Here is a 23,129-nt window from a genome sequence, read left to right as displayed (position 1 = left end):
ATTCTATGCTTCCTTTGTCTCCAGTTCCCCTCCATTTCTTCCTTCTTCTACCTCCATCTCACCCAGAGAGCAAGGAACACAGTCAAAAGGAGTCAGGTCATCTTTATTTCTAATCCTGGCTCCCTGTCCTGCTGGTAATCTGGCCAGACTCATAGCTCAATGATCTCATTTGCATAATGCTGTCATACGCATCCTCAACCTCATCATCATCATATCAACACCTAGGGTTCATTTGCAACTAAGTTGCTTAACTGATGCCTGGTACATCGGCTGCAGTCAATAAGTTATAGCTATAGCATCACTATTATTATAGGGTTAAGGGGTAGTAATTGACAGGAGTGCTGACCTTTCTTTAAAAGTGGGTTTCATCCTTCAGATCTCAAATATTTTAAGGATGCCTTAAAAGCTTTGACATGGAGAACTACTTTAAGTGACAAGATCTGTTTGCCAAAGTCATCTGAAAAATACCCTAACAGCAGAGGGCTGCTTTTAGTTTGAAGTGTGTTATTAAGTGGGGACAGAAGCTCTAGGGGACTTTGAGGTCAGCAAATATCAAGTGAGCTACCTCACAGAGCTGTCTCTGGGGATTTCCCACGAGGCCCCACCCCCGGTTGAGTCACCAAACTCCCCTCTTTGAGTCTTTGACCTGCAGCCCTTGTCAGCTGCAGAACCTCACTGCTCTGAAGATCAAGGAGAAGGAAAGTTCTCCACCAGCCCTGCGATCTCAAGGTTTGTCCATTTGGGGCAGATGGGGGGAACCGAGGAGGGATGAGGATGCTTTGTTCCCTTTGTACATTTCTAGACTTTTTCCCTTCTAATTTCTAATAACTTTTATTCCATAGTCCATTAAATAAGGATCAAGAACCTGGCCTATAGAGATTGCTGGACTCTAAGATTTATGACTAGATGAGCTTCAAATCTCAAAATGAGCAGATACATGTCTATTAAGAAAATGTGATAATGAGTTGAACAAGGAGGTGTTTCAACATTTTAGCAACTAGGTGTTGAAATTCCACATGCTGTTTGGACAAAGGGAGAATAGTAATAATGAGATGTCTTCTCACTGAGCTGAACTGTTGGATGCCCCTGACAGATTTTCTTTTTAAGGACTATATTTCAGGGGCAGCAAGCCACAGGCATTGTTGAAATCTAGATGCTAATGCTAAATATCTATGAAAGTCCCCAAAAGTTCTTGCTATTGTTATTTCTGCATTTTGGCAAAACATGTTGGAAAGTACACTCTTAGACTTTGGCAAATCTACAGAAAGCTATGTGTTTAGTCACGCTGCTCTTATCCTAGAAGTTTCTATGAATTTGCTACCTTTTCCATGGTATTCCATCATTAATTTTTCCTGCAAACCCTGAGTTATGATCTTGTAGAATTGTACAGGTGATAGTTGAACTGTAGATAATTCTGAAAGGAGAAACCACCTCATCCTAGGAAACTTTTACCTTTTTCAGAGTGGTACTTGTGAAACCAGCTACTTTGATAAAATTCTTTTGGAATCTGCTTGGCTAATACGTCTATGCAAGATTTCATCATGGGAAATTGTTATTACAACATAGTGGCTACTGTGCTGTTGGTCATGAATTTCGAGAGGACAAGATCATTGCAGGATTTCTGTAGTAACTGTTCAGCGGGTAAGAACCAAATTAACATGTGTGCTTGATCTGTTCTGCTGAAAACATGGTTCAGTTAGTCTGGTAGTCAGGGCTTATGAGCTCTGTTTTAATGATCTTTTTTTAAAAATTGAACTATAGCTGATTTACAATATTGTGTTAGTTTCAGGCATACAGCAAAGTGATATATATATATAATATATATATTATTTATATATTATATATTATATATATATATTATATATATATATATTACAAGATATTGAATATAGTCCCCTGTGCTGTACAGTAGGTCCTTGTTGTTTATCTATTTTATATACAGTGGTGTGTATCTGTTAATCCCAAACTCCTAATTTATCCCTCTCCCCCAGTAATGATCTTTTATTCATTCATTTACAAATATTTCTTGAATGCTACCTCTTAGCTGTGTGAATGCAGGCTTGTCACTTAAACTCTTGTGCCCCAGCTTCATCATCTGGGCATGATATGAGAACCTATCTCATAGGATTGATTGCTGGGAGGATCCTATGATGGGCTTAGATCAGTGCACGGCACAGGGAAAGACCTCAACAAATGTTAGCTTTGTGTGTGAGGACAGTGCTTAGACTAGGGGGCGCAGCAGGGAATAAGCAAGTGGCAGTAGGCTTAACAGAGTGGGAGAAGGCAGACACATTTAAATTGTAGTGTGCCAATAAAGGACATTGATCTCCTGAATCCAGTCACTGATCTCTTGGCTCAATCAAGAGAAGTCATTCTGTTTTATTCAATAGATAAAGGGAACTATTTTCTTTCCATTGATTTATTTGTTGCAATATCTATACTTTGTTATTTTTAATTCTGTGATTATGCTTAGGGCAATCTTGCAAATGGATAATTTAAAACCGTCAATCAACAAATAAAGTCTATCGCTGTGGCACCTAGAAAACGAATCTTTGTTTCGTGTTCTGGTTTTCTTGTGAACCTCATAATGCTTTGGGTGATGACGGTCCATTGTCAAACATGTACGGCTCTTATCTACTCTTTTCAGGTACTTTCTGTGGGAGAAACAAGCATGAGCTTTGCACTCCTTGTCCTTCAAATAGTTTCTCCAGCACAAGTGGACAAAAGACCTGTGATGTATGCAGGAAGTGTGAAGGTATGATTTAAAAGATGTATTCTCCATCCAGATATGTGTTGGGAAGACAAGCTTTTATTCTCGAGTGTACTGATCTCTTTTGAAAATCTGAAGTGTCAAATAGGCTGGTTCCTCTGTTAATAGGCAGGTCCAGTAAAATAATTTACTGTAACAGCAACTGTTGGTGGCTTGAGCTTTTTAAATAGTAGAGGAAATATTCATTAGACAAGAGAGAATTTTTTAATTAGCAAAATGTAAAAAAGTCTTCTATAGATATTTAAAAGTAAACTTTATACTCTGAGATCATTAGGACCCTTCTAAGTAGAACAAGCACGGTTTTTATTGCAGAACATAAATTTGCTTCCTGGATTTGGAGATCAAGGGTATTGTAACACTGGGGGACATTGTAGGTGTTTTCAGGACCAAGAAAGCATGTTCCTCCACCAGCAATGCAGAGTGTGAGTGTGTGTCGGGATTCTACTGCCTGGGGGAAGGATGTACCATGTGTGAAGAGGACTGTAAACAAGGTCAAGAATTAACAAAAGAGGGTAGGTTTCCTCTTCTATCTAGTGCCAATTTGTTGTCTAGTCATATGTTGTTAACTTAGTTCTTGGTCCTTCGATTACAAAATAAAACGTAGATTTGTAGAACCTTTAAGTAATAGTAATGAACTGCTAAGTATCTGACATTTACAAAATTATTTCTCAATCAATGGAAATAATTTGAAATCACAACATTTGTTTTTCACCAGAACCATGCCTTTTCATGCATCCTATACATGCATATACAATACTCTATGTACAGTGAGAATAAAACCTTTAGTCGTATTAAGGTTTCATTTCAAGAAAAACTGTTGAACAATCTGTGTAGATTGTATTAAGTTAATGACTTTATTATGGGATTATGTTCATCACAAACTGTTCAAGAAGAATTGTTCATCACTAATGGAATTCAGGAAGAATTGTTAGACAATCGGTACAGATTGTATTAAGTTAATGACTTTATTATTATGTGATCATGTTCATCACAGAGAAAGTTAAAAATGATAAAAATGCTTCCTTTTTTATTATTCCTTTAATTTTTACAAAAGGTTGTAAAGACTGTTCCTTTGGGACATTTAATGATCGGGAACATGGTGACTGTAAACCTTGGACAGAGTATGTATCATTTCTTTCTGCTTACAAAATAAAGTATCTGGGTTAACTTTTCTAAAGACAAGGAATGTGATCACTGATGCTTTTTTAAACCTATCAAGTGTAGACATAGAATAACATGCAAATAGGTGGTATGGGAACAGTATGGGGTAATTGTGACTGGATTGCCAAAGTGGGCATTTTCTCCAGAAGTAATGCCCAGAACAACGAGGTCAGATTTGCCAGTGGAACTTAGTTACTGTCTGCCGCAGGTGTTCTTCTGTGTCCTTCCAATCTCTTTGCTGCCTCTGACCTTCCTCCATTGATCAGGCCACCTTCAAGTGTTCAGTGCCAGCACTGATAATGATATAGAAGAGGGTAAAGTATGTTTCCTTCCCTCAAAAGCTTTAACATAGTCTTGGGCAAACAAGACTATCACAGGTAGTAAAACAGCCAACAGTGTATTTTGTACACCTTTGTTCTTTTTGCATTTGATCTTCTTTCTAGAAAATCATTTTTATCATTATGTTACATTTACATTCTTATTGTGTGTTACAAAAGTATTGGTTCATAACAGATTAGAAAGGTTTTTTTGTTTTTGTTTTTTGTTTGTTTGTCTTTTGACACAAATAGTTCAGAGCAGGGAAGTGAGTCTGCATGGACAGTGGGATCGAACTGGGCTTTGGAGAATAGGTGGGTTTGTTTTAGGTAAAAAGAGGCAGGGGAAAGACACAGGACAATGACGATGGTGATGAGGACAATGATGATGGATGGCTACCATTTATAGGGAGTAAGTCAGGCACGTAGGGTCGTTTACTCTTCACAACAGCCCTGGGACATGTATATCTTATTTTTCAGATGAGAAAACTGAGGCTTAGAGAGATTTCCCAACTTGCCCAAGGTCATTCTACAAAGGGACCGACCCAGGGTTCAAACCCTGGTCAGTCTGATGCCAACACATCATAGGGTTAGGAGCTCCTAACCCTAGGCTAAGTTGTCTGTCCTTCCTGTGTGCCAGAGATGGTCAAATATGCTTAAGAAGGTGGGGGTGAGAGACTAACCAGGCAACAGCCTGAAGTAAGCTGTCGTGGGACAGGACTCCCCAGCCTGGGAAGAAAGAAGAATCCAATTAGGTAGATAGAGTGGGATGAATTGTGGAGAGCCATGAAAGCCAAGTGAACATTGGAAGAAGCCCAGATGGTCAAGTGGAAGTTTTACAAAATATCTTTGCTTTGCCTATGAACCCAGATCCACACATCTTTTTCACCAGAACTGCTTTACTGGGTAGAAAATGTCAGTCTTTTTTAATTAGAATGATCCGTACCTGAATTAATTATTTGAACTCTTTTCATTGGACCATCTAAGCTGTTCTTTGGATGGGAAGTCTGTCCTTGTGAATGGGACGAAGGAAAGCGATGTGGTATGCGGACCAGCGTCAGCTGACTTCTCTCCAGGTGCATCTTCCACCGTCATGCCTGCCCCTGGGGGAGAGCCAGGTAGCTGGTTTGTTGCTGTTAAATCAAGTGAATGTATGTGGCCGTTCGGATTGGTGTCTAAGTCACTCCAAGATCCTGATGCCTTGCATCTCTGCCTCTAGCAGGCACCTCGACATGCCTTCCTTCTCTTACCCTGGCTTCAAGGGACCCATCCAGTTCCTCGGGTGTTTCTTATTCACTCTGAATTCCACATTAGTAAACAGAGCAAGGTGAGACTGCATCCAAACAGACACTACGCCTTTGATAATGCCAAGTAATGGCGATTATAGAGTTCCATGTTTCCTATAGGCTAGAAAGGCCAAACCACTTAATTTTTGTGGGCTTCTAGGAAAATGACTAAGGTTGTAAAAAAAGTTTTCTTAACAAGCAGGCAAGTTTACTAAGATAGCTAGCTGGTGGGAGATGCCCAAGGCACGACTTCTCATGCTTAAGAGTTTACAAATGCAAATATAAATATCAGCATATTTGCAAACTTTAATTTTTGTCTGAATTTCTCCTTTTGTTCTGTTTTAAAGGTCACACCACCCGGATCATCATCTTCTTTCTTGCACTGACGTCGACTGCAGTGCTGTTCCTGGCGTCCTTCGTGGTGCTCCGTTTCTCTGTGGTTAAACAGGGCAGAAAGAAGCTCCTGTATATATTCAAACAACGTAAGAGGAACATAAAAGTGTTAGATATGAGCCTTTTTTTAAAAAAATAACTATTTATTTATTTATTTTTGGCTGCATTGGGTCTTCGTTGCTGCGCGCGGGCTTTCTCCAGCTGCGGTGAGCGGGGGCTACTCTTCATTGCGGTGCACGGGCTTCTCACTGTGGTGGCTTTTCTTGCTGCGGAGCACGGGCTCTAGGCTTGAGGGCTTCAGTAGTTGTGGCACATGGGCTCAGTAGCTGTGGCTCGCGGGCTTAGTTGTTCCACGGCATGTGGGAGCTTCCCGGACCAGGGCTCGAACCCGTGTCCCCTGCATTAGGCAGGCGGATTCTTAACCACTGTGCCACCAGGGAAATTCGTTATGAGCTTTTTGAGGCTAGGCTTTTTACAGTAGAAAGAGGAAGATGATTTGTTTTAAGTTACAGAAGCCAGGTTAGTATAGGACAGTGGTTATCACGTGGGACAATTTGGCCCCCAAGGGGACGTTTGGCAGTGCCTGGAGACAGTTTTGGTGGTCACAGTCTAAGCGGTGGGGTAGGGAGTGCTTTGCTCCTGGCATCTAGTGAGTGGAGTTCAGCGACGCTGCTAAAGATCCTACAATGCACAGGACAGCCCCACAGCGAAGAGTTAGCCGTCCCCAGGTGTCAATGATGCTGACGTGGAGAAAGCCTGGTGATGGCAGGACATAATCCAAGGGTTCCAGGAAAATGACCGCTTTAAGTATGCTGCAGCCTTGGACAACTGTGTGTGTGTGTGTGTGGCCACTCAGTTGTGGATACAGGATACTGACAAAGAGGAATCAGAAATAACGTTGCCCCATCGAGCACTGCTCCTCTGGCTGATGAATGGCCTTAACCTGAACTAGACCCACACATAGAAGAAGGCCTAGAGAACAAGGAGGGAGCTTAAAGTGGGTTTAATGAGATGAATGATTAGGACACTGATCTGGAGTAAATGAGACATTTCAATAATGGATTCCATTCATTAAACCAGATACTGTTTCTATATGGAACTGGGCAAGTGCCTGGCACAGGGTCAATACTCACTAAACGAACGCTATTAACGTTGATTCCAAAAGGCTTATAGATGGGGGCAATCTGCATTTTTGTCTTTGTGGAGAACAGAACCATAGATAGCAGGCTAGACTTACTAAGAGGGATTCATGTATAGGAGGAGTGCTCTGAGAGCTCTGTGATGTAGCCCAAGCCACCATAATAAGCCTGGAGAGTGTCAGTTTGTGGGTTGTTAAAAATATAGGAGGGGAAGTATTAGTTAAGTCTTATCTAAAGATGCAGTACACTAATTTGTATAAAGTTTCTTTCTGAAAACAATATAAAACCTTTTGAACATTTTGAAATATACAGGAAAATGCATAGGCATAAAGTTTAACAAACTGTAAGATGAACACCTGTGTAACTCTACCCAGGTCAAGAAACAGATCATACTCTGCTCCCCGGAAGCACTTCTTGTGTTCCTTCCAGATGAAAACCTTCCTTCCACTAGTGCTAACCACAGCTAGATTCTTACCGTGTTCACTTCCTTGCTCTTATTTATAGTTTTGTTACCTAAGAACAGGGTTTAATTTGGCTGCTTGTGAACTTCAGACAAGTGGAATCACACTGTATCTGTTCTACATTTTCCTTCCCCTTTTCACTCAACTTTGTATCTTTATGATTCATCCACGTGCGGCATTTATCTTTAGTTGATTTCTAGTGTTGAATACTCTTCTCTTGAATGACTGTATCATAGTTTGTTTATCCATCTTAATATTCCTGGACACTTGGGTTGTTTCCAATTTGGGGCTCTTACAGACAGTGATATTTGAATATTTTTGTCTACGTATCTCAGTACACATAAGCACATGTTTCTGTTTTTGTTTTGTTTTTAACCTGGGAATAAAATTGCTGGGACATGAGGAATGTGTATCTTGGTCCTTAGTAGTAGATTTACCAAATTGTTTTCCAGAATAATAGACCTCATTTACACTTTCACAGCAGCATATGAGAGTTCTTTTTGCTCCAATCCTTGCTACTACCTAGTATCATCAGACTTCTTAATTTTTATCTGTCTGGTGGGTGTATAGTAATATCTCGTGGTTTTAGTTTGCATTTCCCTGATTACTAGTGAGATTGGACATCTTTTCATGTTATATTGGTCATTCGGATTTCCTCTCTTGCAAAGTGCCTGATCTTTGGAGACTTTTCCCACTGGGTTGTTTGTCCTTTTCTTATTAATCTATAGGAATGTTTTAGTCTACTGTTCATGTACTACAAATATATTTTCCGACCCTGTGGTTTGTTCTTTGACTCTCTTTTTGAGGTCTAAACCTCTGATTTAAGCTCTAAGTTCTCACTGAAACCTCTGTTTTAAACAACTATCCCTCCCAGCTTTACCCCAATCTACAATAAAGGTCTTTATAAAATGATTTTCAAAAGAATTTATGAGTAATTCTTGAGTTTCAATGGAACAGTAATCCATTTTAAAAAATTTTAGGTTATTTTTTAAAACTTTCTATTTTGAAATAAGGATTCACAGGAAGTTGTACAAACAGTACAGAAAAATCTTATGTGCCACTCATGGGGTTACATCGTACGTAACTACGGTACACTATCAAAACCAGGCAACTGACATTGGCACATTGTGTGTGTTTAGTTTAGTGTGTGTCATTTTATCGCATGTGTAGATTGGTGTAACCACTAGCACAATCAAAATACAGAACGATTCCATCACCACAAAGATCTCCTCCTGCTGGTCCTTTATACTCCACACACTGCCTTTCCCCCACCATCCCTAACCCCTCATAACTACAGATCTGTTTTCCATCTCTGTAATTTTGTCATTTCAAGAACGTTATATAAATGGTATCATACAATAAATAAATGGATCATAAATAAGAGACCTTTTAAGACTGGCTTTTTCCCCTCAGCAAATGCCATTGAGATCCATCTGAGTTGTGTTTCAATAGTTGACTCTTTTATTGCTGACTAGTGTTGTAAGGTGAGGTTGTACCACAGTGTGTTTTACCATTCACCTATCAAGGGGCATTTTGGTTGTTTCCAGTTTATGACTGTTACATTAGAGCTGCTATGAATAATCAAGTACAGATCTGTGTGGACATAAGTTTCTATATCTTTAAGATAAATGCCCAGGAGTGCAATTACTGGGTCATATGGTAAGTGTGTATTTAGTTTTTTAAGAAACTGCTAAACACTTTTCCAGAGGAGTTGTACCATTTAACATTCCACCAGCAACATAGGAGAGTTTCTCCTCATCCTCACCAACAGTTTGTATTGCAGCAATTTTTAATTTCAGCTGTTCTAATAGGTATGTACTGATATCTCACTGTGGTCTTAATTTGCCTTTCTCTAAGGGTTGAACATCTTTTCATGTACTTATTTTCCATCTGTATATCTTCTTCAGTGAAATGTTCCTTCATGTCTTTTACCCATTTTCTAATTGGACTCTTTGTCTTACTTTTGACATTTGAGAGTTTTTTATATCTCCGCGATATGAGTCCTTTATCAGATGTGAGGTTTGTAAGTACTTTCTCCCAGTCTGTAGCTTGCCTTTTCATCCTCTTCACATGATCTTCTGCAGATAAAAAGTTTTTAATTTTGATGAAGTCCAATTGGCCAATTTTTTCATTTATGGGATTATGTCTAAGAACTCTTTACCAAGTCCTAGGTCCCAAAGATTTAGACTTTCTCCTATGTTATCTTCCAAATGTTTTATATTTAAATCTATGCTTCATTTTTAGTTAAGTTTTGTATAAGGTGTGAGAGTTTCAGGCCAATATTTACAAATTATTATTTTTTTTTTTTGCTGATGGGTGTCCAATGGCTTCAGCATCATTTATTGAAAAGATTATCCTTCCTCCATTGAATTGCTTTTGCACTTTTGTCAAAAATCAGTTGGCTGTACTTGTGTGGGGACTCTTTCTGGTTTCTCTCTTCTGTTCCACTGATGTGTGTGCTTTTCCTTCTGCCAATACCACACAGTCTTGGTTACTGTAGCTGTAAAACAGTCTTGAAATTGGTTATAGGGTAGAATGAGTCCTCCCATGTTATTCTTCTTTTTCAAAATTGTTTTGTCTATTCTAGTTCGTTTGCATTTCTATATAAGTTTTAGATAATCTTATCCCTATCTGCAAGAAGTCAGCTGGGATTCTGATAGCAATTGTGTTAAATCTGTGTATCAATTCAGGGAGAATTGACATCTTTACTACTTTAACTATTCCAATCCATGAACACAGTATGTCTCTCCGTTTACGTATATTTTCTTTGATTTCTTTCATCAGCATTTTGTAGTTTTCAGCATACAAGTCCCGCACATGTTTTGTTAAATTTAGGCCTTAGTATTTAGATTTAACAATTGCAGATGATATTGTATCTTAAATTTTGGTTTCAACACGTTCATTGCTAGTATATAGAAATACAGTTGGTTTTTGTAGTTTGATTTTGTGTCCTGTGATTTTGCTGAACTTGCTTACTAGTTCTAGGGTATTTTGTAGATCCCTTGGGATTTTTTACATAGACCATAGTGTCATCTGCAAAAAAAAATAACTTTATTTTTTTTCATTTCCAATCTATATGCCTTTTATTTCTTTTCTTGCCTTATTATTCTGGCTAGAATGTCCAGTACTATGTTGAATAAGAGTGGCAAGAGGGAATATCTTTGCCTTGCTTCTAATCTTTGGGGAAAAGCATTCAGTCTTTCACCAGTAGGTATGATGTGAGCTACAGATTTTTAGTAGATATTCTTTATCGAGTTGAGAAAGTGTTCTGAAGTTTTTTTTTTTAATCATGAATGAGTGTTGAATTTTGTCAGGTGCTTTTTTCTGTATCAGTTGGTTTGATTATGTGATTTTTCTTCTTTAGCCTGTTGAGATGATGAATTATATAGATTGATTTTTGAATTTCAAACTAGCCTTGCATCCCTGGACTAAACTCCACTTAGTCATGGTATATAATTATTTTTATATATGTCTGAATTCTCTTCACTAATATTTTGTTAAGAATTTTTGCAGCTATATTCATGAAGAATATTGATCTGTGTTTTTCTTTTCTAGTACTGTCTTTGTCTGGTTTTGGTATCAGGGTAATATTGACTTCCTCAGATAAGTTGGGACATGTTCCCTCTTCTGTTTTCTGGAAGAGATTGTGTAGAATTGGTGTTAATTCTTCTTTAAATAGTTTATAGAATTGTCTAGTGAAACTATCTGAACCTGGAGCTTTCTTTTTGGAGCTCCTTAATTACAAATTCAATTGCCTTAATAATTATAGGGCACTCAAGTTATTTCATTCATACTGAGTGAATTGTGATAGTTTATGTTTTTTGAGGACTTGGTCCATTTCATCTAAGTTGTCAAATTTATGTGTTTAAGTTATTTATACTATTTCCTTACTATCCTTTTGTTGTATGCAGGTCTGTAGTGATATCACCTACTGATATTGGTAATGTGTGTCTTCTCTCTTTTTTTCTGAATCAATCTTGGTAGAGATTTGTCAATTTTATTGATCTTTTCAAAGAACCAGCTCTTTGTTTCATTGATTTGCTCTATTATTTTTCTGTTTTCAATTTCACTAGTTTCTGCTTTTACCTTTATTATTTCCTTTCTTGTGTTTGCTTTGGATTTATTTTGTTCTTTTTCTATTTAGGTGGAAGCTTATGTTATTGGTTTGAGACTTTTTCTCTTTCTTTCTTTTTTTTTTTTTTTAATGATATAATGACCATTTCCGAGGTTAGTGCTTTATTTTTATTTATTTCTTTTTTTGTTGGGGATTATCTTTTTTTTTTGAATTTTATTTTATTTATTTTTTTATACAGCAGGTCCTTATTAGTCATCAATTTTATACACATCAGTGTATACATGTCAATCCCAATCTCCCAATTCATCACACCACCAGCACCCCTGCCACTTTCCCCCCTTGGTGTCCATATGTTTGTTCCCTACATCTGTGTCTCAATTTCTGCCCTGCAAACCGGTTCATCTGTACCATTTTTCTAGGTTCCACATACATGCGTTAATATACGATATTTGTTTTTCTCTTTCTGACTTACTTCACTCTGTATGACAGTCTCTAGATCCATCCACGTCTCTACAAATGACCCAATTTCGTTCCTTTTTATGGCCGAGTAATATTCCATTGTATATATGTGCCACATCTTCTTTATCCATTTGTCTGTTGATGGGCAATTAGATTGCTTCCATGACCTGGCTATTGTAAATAGTGCTGCAGTGAACATTGGGGTGCATGTGTCTTTTTGAATTATGGCTTTCTCTGGGTATATGCCCAGTAGTGGGACTGCTAGATCATATGGTAATTCTATTTTTAGTTTTTTAAGGAACCTCCATACTGTTCTCCATAGTGGCTGTATCAATTTACATTCCCACCAACAGTGCAAGAGGGTTCCCTTTCTCCACACCCTCTCCAGCATGTGTTGTTTGTAGATTTTCTGATGATGGCCATTCTAACTGGTGTGAGGGGATACCTCATTGTAGTTTTGATTTGCATTTCTCTAATAATTAGTGATGTTGAGCAGCTTTTCATGTGCTTTTGGACATCTGTATGTCTTCTTTGGAGAAATGTCTATTTAGGTCTTCTGCCCATTTTTGGATTGGGTTGTTTGTTCTTTAAATATTGAGCTGCATGAGCTGTTTATATATTTTGGAGATTAATCCTTTGTCCGTTGATTCGTTTGCAAATATTTTCTCCCATTCTGAGGGTTGTCTTTTAGTCTTGTTTATGGTTTCCTTTGCTGTGCGAAAGCTTTTAAGTTTCATGAGGTCCCATTTGTTTATTTTTGTTTTTATTTCCATTACTCTAGGAGGTGGGTCAAAAGAGATCTTGCTGTGATTTATGTCAAAGAGTGTTCTTCCTATGTTTTCCTCTAAGAGTTTTATAGTGTCTGGTCTTACATTTAGGTCTCTAATCCATTTTGAGTGTATTTTTGTATATGGTGTTAGGGAGTGTACTAATTTCATTCTTTTACATGTAGCTGTCCAATTTTCCCAGCACCATTTACTGAAGAGACTGTCTTTTCTCCTTTGTATATCCTTGCCTCCTCTGTCCTAGACTAGTTGATCATAGGTGCGTGGGTTTATCTCTGGGCTTTCTATCTTGTTCCATTGATCTATATTTCTGTTTTTGTGTCAGTACCATATTGTCTTGATTACTGTAGCTTTGTAGTATAGTCTGAAGTCAGGGAGTCTGATTCTTCCTGCTCCGTTTTTTTTTCCCTCAAGACTGCTTTGGCTATTCGGGGTCTTTTGTGTCTCCATACAAATTTTAAGATTTTTTGTCCTAGTTCCGTAAAAAATGCCATTGGTAATTTGATAGGGATTGCACTGAATCTGTAGATTGCTTTGGGTAGTACAGTCATTTTCACAATATTGATTCTTCCAATCCAAGAACATGGTATATCTCTCCATCTGTTGGTATCATCTTTAATTTCTTTCTTCAGTGTCTTATAGTTTTCTGCATACAGGTCTTTTGTCTCCCTAGGTAGGTTTATTCCTAGGTATTTTATTCTTTTTGCTGCAGTGGTAAATGGGAGTGTTTCCTTAATTTCTCTTTTAGACTTTTCATCGTTAGTGTATAGGAATGCAAGAGATTTCTGTGCATTAATTTTGTATCCTGCAACTTTACCAAATTCATTGATTAGCTCTAGTAGTTTTCTGGTGGCATTTTTAGGATTCTCTATATATAGTATCACGTCATCTGCAAACAGTGACAGTTTTACTTCTTCTTTTCCAATTTGTATTCCTTTTATTTCTTTTTCTTCTCTGATTGCTGTGGCTAGGACTTCCAAAACTACGTTGAATAATAGTGGTTAGAGTGGACATCCTTGTCTTGTTCCTGATCTTAGAGGAAATGCTTTCAGTTTTTCACCATTGAGAATGATGTTTGCTGTGGGTTTGTCATATATGGCCTTTATTATGTTGAGGTAGATTCCCTCTATGCCCACTTTCTGGAGAGTTTTTATCATAATTTGGTGTTGCATTTTGTCAAAAGCTTTTTCTGCATCTATTGAGATGATCATATGGTTTTTATTCTTCCATTTGTTAATATGGTGTATCACATTGATTGATTTACGTATATTGAAGAACCCTTGCATCCCTGGAATAAATCCCACTTGATCATGGTGTATGATCCTGTTAATGTGTTGTTGGATTCTGTTTGCTAGTATTTTGTTGAGGATTTTTGCATCTATATTCATCAGTGATATTGGTCTGTAATTTGCTTTTTTTGTAGCATCTTTGTCTGGTCTTGGTATCAGGGTGATGGTGGCCTCATAGAATGAGTTTGGGAGTGTTCCTTCCTCTGCCATTTTTTGTAAGAGTTTGAGAAGGATGGGTGTTAACTCTTCTCTAAATGTTTGATAGAATTCACCTGTGAAGCCATCTGGTCCTGGACTTTTGTTTGTTGGAAGATTTTTAATCACAGTTTCAATTTCATTCCTTGTGATTGGTCTGCTCATATTTTCTATTTCTTCCTGGTTCAGTCTTGAAAGGTTATACCTTTGTAAGAATTTGTCCATTTCTTCCAGGTTGTCCATTTTATTGGTATAGAGTTGCTTGTAGTAGTCTCTTAGGATGCTTTGTATTTCTGCGGTGTCTGTTGTAACTTCTCCTTTTTCATTTCTAATTTTATTGATTTGAGTCCTCTCCCTCTTTTTCTTGATGTGTCTGGCTAATGGTTTATCAATTTTGTTTATCTTCTCAAAGAACCAGCTTTGAGTTTTATTGATCTTTGCTATTGTTTTCTTTGTTTCTATTTCATTTATTTCTGCTCTGATCTTTATGATTTCTTTCCTTCTGATAACTTTGGGTTTTGTTTGTTCTTCTTTCTCTAGTTCCTTTAGGTGTAAGGTTAGATTGTTTATTTGAGATTTTTCTTGTTTCTTGAGGTAGACTTGTATAGCTATAAACTTCCCTCTTAGAACTGCTTTTGCTGCATCCCATAGGTTTTGGATCATCGTGTTTTCATTGTCATTTGTCTCTAGGTATTTTTTGATTTCCTCTTTGATTTCTTCAGTGATCTCTTGGTTATTTAGTAACGCATTGTTCAGCCTCCATGTGTTTGTGTTTTTTACGTTTTTTTCCCTGTAATTGATTTCTAACCTCATAGTGTTGTGGTCAGAAAAGATGCTTGATATGATTTCAATTTTCTTAAATTTACTGAGGCTTGATTTGTGACTCAAGATGTGATCTATCCTGGAGAATGTTCTGTGCGCACTTGAGAAGAAAGTGTAATCTGCTGTTTTTGAATGGAATGTCCTATAAATATCAATTAAACCTATCTGGTCTATTGTGTCATTTAAAGTTTGTGTTTCCTTATTAATTTTCATTTTGGTTGATCTGTCCATTGGTGTAAGTGAGGTGTTAAAGTCCCCCACTATTATTGTGTTACTGTCGATTTCCTCTTTTATAGCTGTTAGCAGTTGCCATATGTATTCAGGTGCTCCTATGTTGGGTGAGTATATATTTATAATTGTTATATCTTCTTCTTGGATTGATACTTTGATCATTATGTAGTGTCTTTCCTTTTCTCTTGTAACATTATTTATTTTAAAATCTATTTTATCTGATATGAGTATTGCTACTCCAGCTTTATTTTGATATCCATTTGCATGGAATATCTTTTTCCATCCCCTCACTTTCAGTCTGTATGTGTCCCTAGGTCTGAAGTGGGTCTCTTGTAGGCAGCATATAGATGTGTCTTGTTTTTGTGTCCATTCAGCGAACCTGTGTCTTTTGGCTGGAGTGTTTAATCCATTCATGTTTAAGGTAATTATCGATATGTATGTTCCTATGACCATTTTCTTAATTGTTTTGGGTTTGTTTTTGTAGGTCCTTTTCTTCTTTTGTGTTTCCCACTTAGAGAAATTCCTTTAGCATTTGTTGTAGAGCTGGTTTGGTGGTGCTGAATTCTCTTAGCTTTTGCTTGTCTGTAAAGCTTTTGATTTCTCCATCGAATCTGAATGAGATCCTTGCCGGCTAGAGTAATCTTGGTTGTAGGTTCTTCCCTTTCATCACTTTAAGTATATCATGCCACTTCCTTCTGGCTTGTAGAGTTTCTGCTGAGAAATCAGCTGTTAACCTTATGGGAGTTCCCTTGTATGTTATTTGTCGTTTTTCCCTTGCTGCTTTCAATAATTTTTCTTTGTCTTTAATTTTTGCCAATTTGATTACTATGTGTCTCAGCTTGTTTCTCCTTGGGTTTGTCCTGTATGGGACACTCTGCACTTCCTGGACTTGGGTGGCTATTTCCTTTCCCATGTTAGGGAAGTTTTCGACTATAATCTCTTCAAGTATTTTCTCTGGTCCTTTCTCTCTCTCTTCTCCTTCTGGAACCCCTATAATGCAAATGTTGTTGCATTTAATGTTGTCCCAGAGGTCTCTTAGGCTGTCTTCATTTCTTTTCATTCTTTTTGCTTTATTCTGTTCCGCAGCAGTGAATTCCACCATTCTGTCTTCCAGGTCACTTATCCGTTCTTCTGCTTCAGTTATTCTGCTATTGATTCCTTCTAGTGTAGTTTTCATTTCAGTTATTGTATTGGTCATCTCTGTTTGTTTGTTGTTTAATTCTTCTAGGTCTTTGTTAAACATTTCTTTCATCTTCTCGATCTTTGCCTCTATTCTTTTTCTGAGGTCCTGGATCATCTTCACTATCATTATTCTGAATTCTTTTTCTGGAAGGTTGCCTATCTCCACTTCATTTAGTTGTTTTTCTGGGGTTTTATCTTGTTCCTTCCTCTGGTACATAGCCCTCTGCCTTTTCATCTTGGCTATCTTTCTGTGAATGTGGTTTTTGTTCCACAGGCTGCAGGAATGTAGTTCTCCTTGCTTCTGCTGTCTGCTCTCTGGTGGATGAGGCTCTCTGAGAGGCTTGTGCAAGTTTCCTGATGGGAGGGACTGGTGGTGGGTAGACCTGACTGTTGCTCTGGTGGGCAGACCTCAGTAAAACTTTAATCTGCTTGACTGCTGATGGGTGGGGCTGGGTTCCCTCCCTGTTCGTTGTTTGGCCTGAGGCAACCCAACACTGGAGACTACCTGGGCTCTTTGTTGGGGCTAATGGCAGACTCTGGGAGGGCTCACACCAAGGAGCACTTTCCAGAATTTCTGCTGCCAGTGTCCTTGTCCCCATGGTGAGCCACAGCCACCATCTGCCTCTGCAGGAGACCCTCCAATACTAGCAGGTAGGTCTGATTCAGTCTCCCCTGGGGTCACTGCTCCTTCTCCTGGGTCCCGATGCACACACTACTTTGTGTGTGCCCTCCAAGAGTGGAGTCTCTCTTTCCCCTAGTCCTGTCAAAGTCCTGCAGTCAAATCCCGCTAGCCTTCAAAGTCTGATTCTCTAGGAATTCCTCCTCCCGTTGCCGGACCCCCAGGTTGGGAACCTGACATGGGGCTCAGAACCTTCACTCCAGTGGGTGGACTTCTGTGGTATAAGTGTTCTCCAGTCTGTGAGTCACCCACCCAGCAGTTATGGGATTTTATTTAACTGTGATTGCACCCCTCCTACCGTCTCACTGTGGCTTCTCCTTTGTCTTTGGATGTGGGGTATCTTTTTTGATGAGTTCCATTGTCTTCCTGTCAATGATTGTCCAGCAGCTAGTTGTGATTCTGGTGTTCTTGCAAGAGGGAGTGAGAGCACGTCCTTATACTCCGCCATCTTGGTTCCTAATCTTGAGACTTTTTCTCTTTCTAATATAAGAACTTCACGTTATAAATTTGCTTCTCAGTACTCAATTAGCTGTGTCCACACATTTTGATATGTTGTGTTTTTCATTTTCATTCAGTTCGGTGTATTTTTTGTATTTCTCTTGATTATTTAAAAGTGTGTTTTTCAGTTTCCAAGTTTTTGGTGATTTTCTTGTTTTCTTTCTGCTGTTGATGTCTATTTTAATTCCACTATAATAAGAGGACACACTCTGTATGATTTCTTTTAAATTTGCTGAGGTTTGGTTCATGGTCCAGGTTAGGGTCCATTTTGGTCTATGTTCTGTAGACACTTGAAAAGATTGGTGGAGTGTTCTATAAATATTGATTTGATCCTGTTGATTGATGATGTTGTTGAGTTCTTCTATATCCTTGCTGATTTTCTGTCAAGTTTTTCTATCAACTCTTGGGAGAGAGCCATTTAATTCTTCAAATATAATTGTGGATTTGTATATTTCTCATTTCAGTTTTGTTTCACCTATTTTGCAGCTCTGTTGCTTGTTGTATACATATTTAGTACTGCTATGCCTTCTTGGTGAATTAACTCTTATAATTATGTAAGGCCCCTCTCTATGTCTGGTAGTTTTCTTTGCTCTGAAGTCTACTTTATCTGATAGTAATATAGCCACTCCTGCTTTTTAAAAATTAATAATATACATGGTATATCTTTTTGCATCCTTTTACTTTCAACCTTCCCACATTTTTATATTTGAAGTGAATTTCTTATAGACTACATACAATGGTCACACTACTAATTTCTATCTTTTGATTGGTACATTTAAACAATGTACATTTAATGTAATTATTTATATGTTAGGGCTCAAGATATTATTTTATGTTTTGTTTTCTGTTTGCTTTCTCTGGCTTTCATTTCTCTGTTTTCTTTTTCTGTATTCCTGTGGATTACTTGAACATTTTTTAGAATTCCATTTTGATTTATCTTTATATTTTTTTGAATGTATCTCTGTATAGCTCTTCTGTGGTTGCTCTAAGTATTATACAAATTTATATAGTCTACATCAACATTTTAACAGTTTGAAAAAAGTATAGAAATCTTACCTCCCTTTACATCCTTTTAACCTCTTCCAATTTATAATATACTTGCCTAAAATATTTCTGCTACATGCTTTGAGATCCATCTTAGACAGTGTTATAATTTTTGTTTCAACCATCAAACATAATTGAGAAAACTCAAGAGAAAGAAAGTTTATTTTATTTACCCATATATTTGCTCATTCTGTTGTTCTTTCTTCCTTCCTGATGTTCCAAGATACCTTCTTTTATCATCTCTCTTCTGTTTAGAGAATGTTCTTGAGCCATTCTTTTAGGGTAGGTTTTCTTTTTTCTGAAAATTTCTTGATTTCCCCTTCATTCCTGAAAGATATTTTCACTGGATATGGAATTTGGGCTTGAGAGTTCTTTTCTTTCAGCACTTGAAAAATGTTGTGCCACTTCTTCTGGCCTGCCTGGTTTCTGGTAAGAAATTCACTGTCATTCAATTTATTTTTCCCCTATAAGTGATGTGTTGCTTCTCGCTGGCTGCTTTCAAGATTTCTTTCTTTCTTTCTTTCTTTTTTTTTTTGGTTTTTCGCTTTCCAAACTTAAACTACAATGTATCTTGGTGTGGATTTCTTTGGATTATCCTGTTTAGCATTCACTTAGCTTCCTGAATCTGTAGATTTATGCCTTTTTCCAGATTTGGGAAATTTTTGGCCATTATTCCTTCAATTACTTTTTCAGCCTTACTCTCCTTCTCTTCTTCTTCAAGGACTCCAATGACATGAATATTAAGTTTTTTTTGGCTATAGCCCTACATGTCTCTGAGGCTCTGTTCATTTTTTTCCCAGTCTTTTCTCTCTGTTGTTCAGATTGGGTAATGATTCTTTCTTTTGTCTTCTCCATTCTTGTGCTGAGCCCATTCACTGATATTTTAAAGTTTGGTTATTGTAATTTTTCAGTTCTAAAATTGTCACCTGGTTCTTTTTTAAAATTTTCTTCTCTTTTTTTCATTTTTTTCAAATGTGTTCCCAATTGCTTGTTGAAGCTTCTTTTTTTTTTTACCATGCCACGCAGCTTGTGGGATCTTAGTTCCCCCAACCAGGGATTGAACTTGGGCCCTCAGCAGTGAAACCACTGAGTCCTAGCCACTGGACCATCAGGGAATTCTGTGAGGTATCTTTATGATGGCTGCTTTAACGTCCTTGCCAGATAACTCTAACATCTATATCACCTAGATGCTAGCATCTGTTGCTTTTTCTTATTCAAGTTGAGATCTTCCTAGCTCTTAGAATGACAAGTGATTTTCTTTTAATTGAAACCTAGACATTGGCTATGATGTTATCAGACTTTGGATATAATTGAAAGCTGGTGTTTATTCAGGGTTCCTCTAACACCACTCTGGCAGAGGAAAGAAGATGCTGCCAGGTGGAGGTGGAAGTCCAGGTTCTATACTAGACCTCCTGGGGGTGGTAGATCCTTGTTATTGCTCCCCACTAAGCCCCCACTGATACTACCCTGGCTGGGATGAGGAAAGATACTTTGTTCCTGCTCCCCACATGGTTTCCACTGACACTGAATGGGTGGGGGGTGGGGGTGCCCTTGTTACTGTTGAGTGGTGGTGAAGTCCTAGCTCTCCACTCAGACTCCTCTGATGCTGCCCCAATGAGGATAGGGCAGTGAGCCTTGATAGAGTTGGCAAGGGTGTAAGTCTATGCTCTCTACTGGGTCTTTAGTGGCAGGCTTGGGTGTGGGGCCATGGTTTTTTGTTTTGTTTTGTTTTTGTTTTTGTTTTTGTTTTGCTAGATTAGAGCTGTGATTAACTAAAAGCTTTTAGTCTTGTTACTCTGCTCTTTTCCTGGTTTTGTCGCTAGAGAGAGCAGACTTTTCTTGGGGCATTTTTTTTTTTAATTAGCCTACTTCTCCAGTTCCCAGTCTGGGACATATGAAACAGAAAGAATACTCAGGGAACTCAAGGCCATATTGTTCCTTGGGTTCCAAGCTCCTTAACTGGTCTGCTTTCTTGCCACCTTTCAGATTCCTCTTATTTTTGTTATATATAAAACGTCCAGCCTTTTCAGCAATACTTGGCAGGAAGAAGGGAAAGCTATGACTACTGTATCCTTCCAGAAGCAGATTTCCATTTAAAAATTCATCTTCAATGCTATTTCAAAGGAAAAGAACGTCTCATTGGTATTCCTGGATGTCTTGCCAGTTTCTCATAAGTTCTTGGAGATAGTGTGCTTGCTGGGTTTTGGTTTTTTTTTTTTTTTTTCTTAACAGTTCTGTGAACAGGTTTTTTTGTGTGTTTTTTTTTTAATACATGTATCCACTTATTTATTTATTTATGGCTGTGTTGGGTCTTCGTTTCTGTGAGAGGGCTTTCTCTAGTTGCGGCAAGCGAGGGTCACTCTTCATCACGGTGCGCGGGCCTCTCACTATCGCGGCCTCTCTTGTTGCGGAGCTCAGGCTCCAGACGCACAGGCTCAGTAATTGTGGCTCACAGGCCTAGTTGCTCCGTGGCATGTGGGATCTTCCCAGACCAGGGCTCGAACTCGTGTCCCCTGCATTGGCAGGCAGATTCTCAACCACTGTGCCACCAGGGAAGCCCCCTGGTTATTTTTTATTTTTAATAGTAACAAGCATGTAAAATTGGGGTAGGACCATTTGCTTTGACAGGCTATAAAAATAATTTATATTTACTGGTGGGCTTGGGTGTGGGGACACAGTTATATATGTGTGTATGTGTATATATATATATGTATAATTTAATATATATTTTAGGATTGAAAGTTGCTCGGCAATAACACAAATACTATACACTACCATGTAAATGAAAATCTGGAAGCTAGTGCATAAATCAGTTCTTTACTTACTAATTGATGGAAGCAGTGGGAGTATCTTTAACATCTCGATGCCATAAGCATTTCATTCAAAAGAAACCATCTAATGTGTAATCTAAGTAACCCTCAAGACTAAAACATGTGCTGCTGAATTGAAACTACAGTTACGTTTGGCACATGACTAATTTTATGCTATAATGATTCATGCTCAAGACTGTTTTTAGCCTTTGTAGACAATAAAGAAACTAGTTTTTTTCAGGACCAATAAAAAAGTATTTGGTTAAAAAAAAAAAAAAAAACTTAAATAATCCTGAAAAAATGTTTATACTTGCTATTACCTCTCTTGCTGATGAGTTGGTTCAAACTAAAGTTGAAAATGTTTGCTGCTTACAGATGTTCTGCAAATGGGATTTATGGAAAATGAATGTTAAATGATTCAAACAGACAACAAAAGATAACTGTCTTTTAAATTACTTTTTAGCATTTATGAGACCAGTACAAACAGCCCAAGAGGAAGATGCCTGCAGTTGCCGGTTTCCAGAAGAAGAGGAAGGAGAGTGTGAACTGTGAAGAGGAAATCCAAAGACATGTTGGAAGAATCACAGGAGAAATATGAGGGATCCCACTACCGTACCTTTCAAGTTTAAAAGCTCCATACCGGATAATACCAAGGGTTACCTTAAGTTTTTTTTCTAAATGCTAATGAGTTGGCCTTTCAAGATGTACCACTTTTAACAGAACAGAAATATGGGACAGAAGTGGTGGTAAAAGTGACATTTTCTAGATACTGCTTAAGAGGTTTGGGCTAGTTTTCTTGAAATCCAAAGAGAATTAAATTTAATCATGTAGACCAATGGTGCAGCTAAAATTATAATCAAAATCAATTCTATTTTTTTTGGTGCTAATGTGACATATGGCAATAAGCCATAAGATGCAGGCACTATCCCCCATCAAATTTTCCATTGGTTCAATCATTCAGCACAAGACATCCTCCATTGTCAGGGGAGAATGAGAATAGTCATCATCATTGCCCAAGTTTGGGGTCAAGAGCAAAAAACTGAAAAAAAAACAGACCTTTGGACTTCCCTGGTGGTCCAGTGCTTAAGACGCCTCACTCCCAATGCAGGGGGCACAGGTTTGATCCCAGGTCGGGGAATTGAGAGGCTGCATGCTGCACAATGTGGCCAAAAACAAACAAACAAACAAACAAAAGAAGAAAAAGCAGACCTTGAGGAACAGTTTTGGAATCAAATGTCCCTGCATATCCTTCGTCCTCTCCATCTTCCCATCTTCTGCCTTTGTCCTACTCCCCTCTGAGCCACAGCTTACTTTTTATTTTATTCTTAAAAACTTCAGCAGTAATATTTGATATACATAAACTAGTAAATGAAACAGGAGTGAAGACCCATGAACACATAGCCCAACCCGAGCACTAGAGCAGGAGTTGCCAAACTCCCATGGGCCAAATCTGAGATGCCATGTGCCTTCGTATAGTTTATGAGCTAAGAATGGTTTTACATGTTTAAATAATTAAAAACAAATCAAAATAAGAAT

At 38.0% G+C, this 23,129-nt stretch overlaps 1 protein-coding gene across 2 annotated transcripts; it reads left to right on the top strand.

Annotated features, from left to right (window-relative positions):
- The first annotated feature begins 673 nt into the window (after window positions 1-673).
- TNFRSF9 (TNF receptor superfamily member 9) lies at window positions 674-22,419 on the top strand. Of its 2 annotated transcripts, none has more exons than XM_059894735.1 (8): window positions 674-729; window positions 1,462-1,641; window positions 2,648-2,755; window positions 3,145-3,282; window positions 3,825-3,891; window positions 5,233-5,321; window positions 5,879-6,013; window positions 22,057-22,419. In XM_059894735.1, exons 2-8 carry the CDS (start codon window positions 1,527-1,529, stop codon window positions 22,143-22,145), a joined length of 741 nt encoding a protein of 246 aa, XP_059750718.1. In that variant the 5' UTR covers window positions 674-729; window positions 1,462-1,526; the 3' UTR covers window positions 22,146-22,419. The 2 variants fall into 2 exon arrangements, with proteins under 2 accessions (XP_059750718.1, XP_059750711.1); XM_059894728.1 differs by having other exon boundaries at window positions 5,233-5,363.
- Window positions 22,420-23,129: the final 710 nt, after the last annotated feature.

The sequence above is a fragment of the Balaenoptera ricei genome, chromosome 1 (assembly GCF_028023285.1).
Source record: "Balaenoptera ricei isolate mBalRic1 chromosome 1, mBalRic1.hap2, whole genome shotgun sequence".
NCBI lineage: Eukaryota > Metazoa > Chordata > Mammalia > Artiodactyla > Balaenopteridae > Balaenoptera > Balaenoptera ricei.
The sequence above is the reverse complement of the archived record's forward strand: the minus strand, read 5'-3'. Positions and strand labels throughout refer to the sequence as shown.

Excerpts from the sequence above, each read along its gene's own strand:
- TNFRSF9 (XM_059894728.1), top strand. The coding sequence starts at position 1,527 with ATGCAAGATTTCATCATGGGAAATTGTTATTACAACATAGTGGCTACT. Across the intron at positions 1,642-2,647 it reads CTGTAGTAACTGTTCAGCGG|GTACTTTCTGTGGGAGAAAC; the intron begins GTAAGAACCAAA and ends TACTCTTTTCAG. Across the intron at positions 6,014-22,056 it reads CCTGTATATATTCAAACAAC|CATTTATGAGACCAGTACAA; the intron begins GTAAGAGGAACA and ends ATTACTTTTTAG.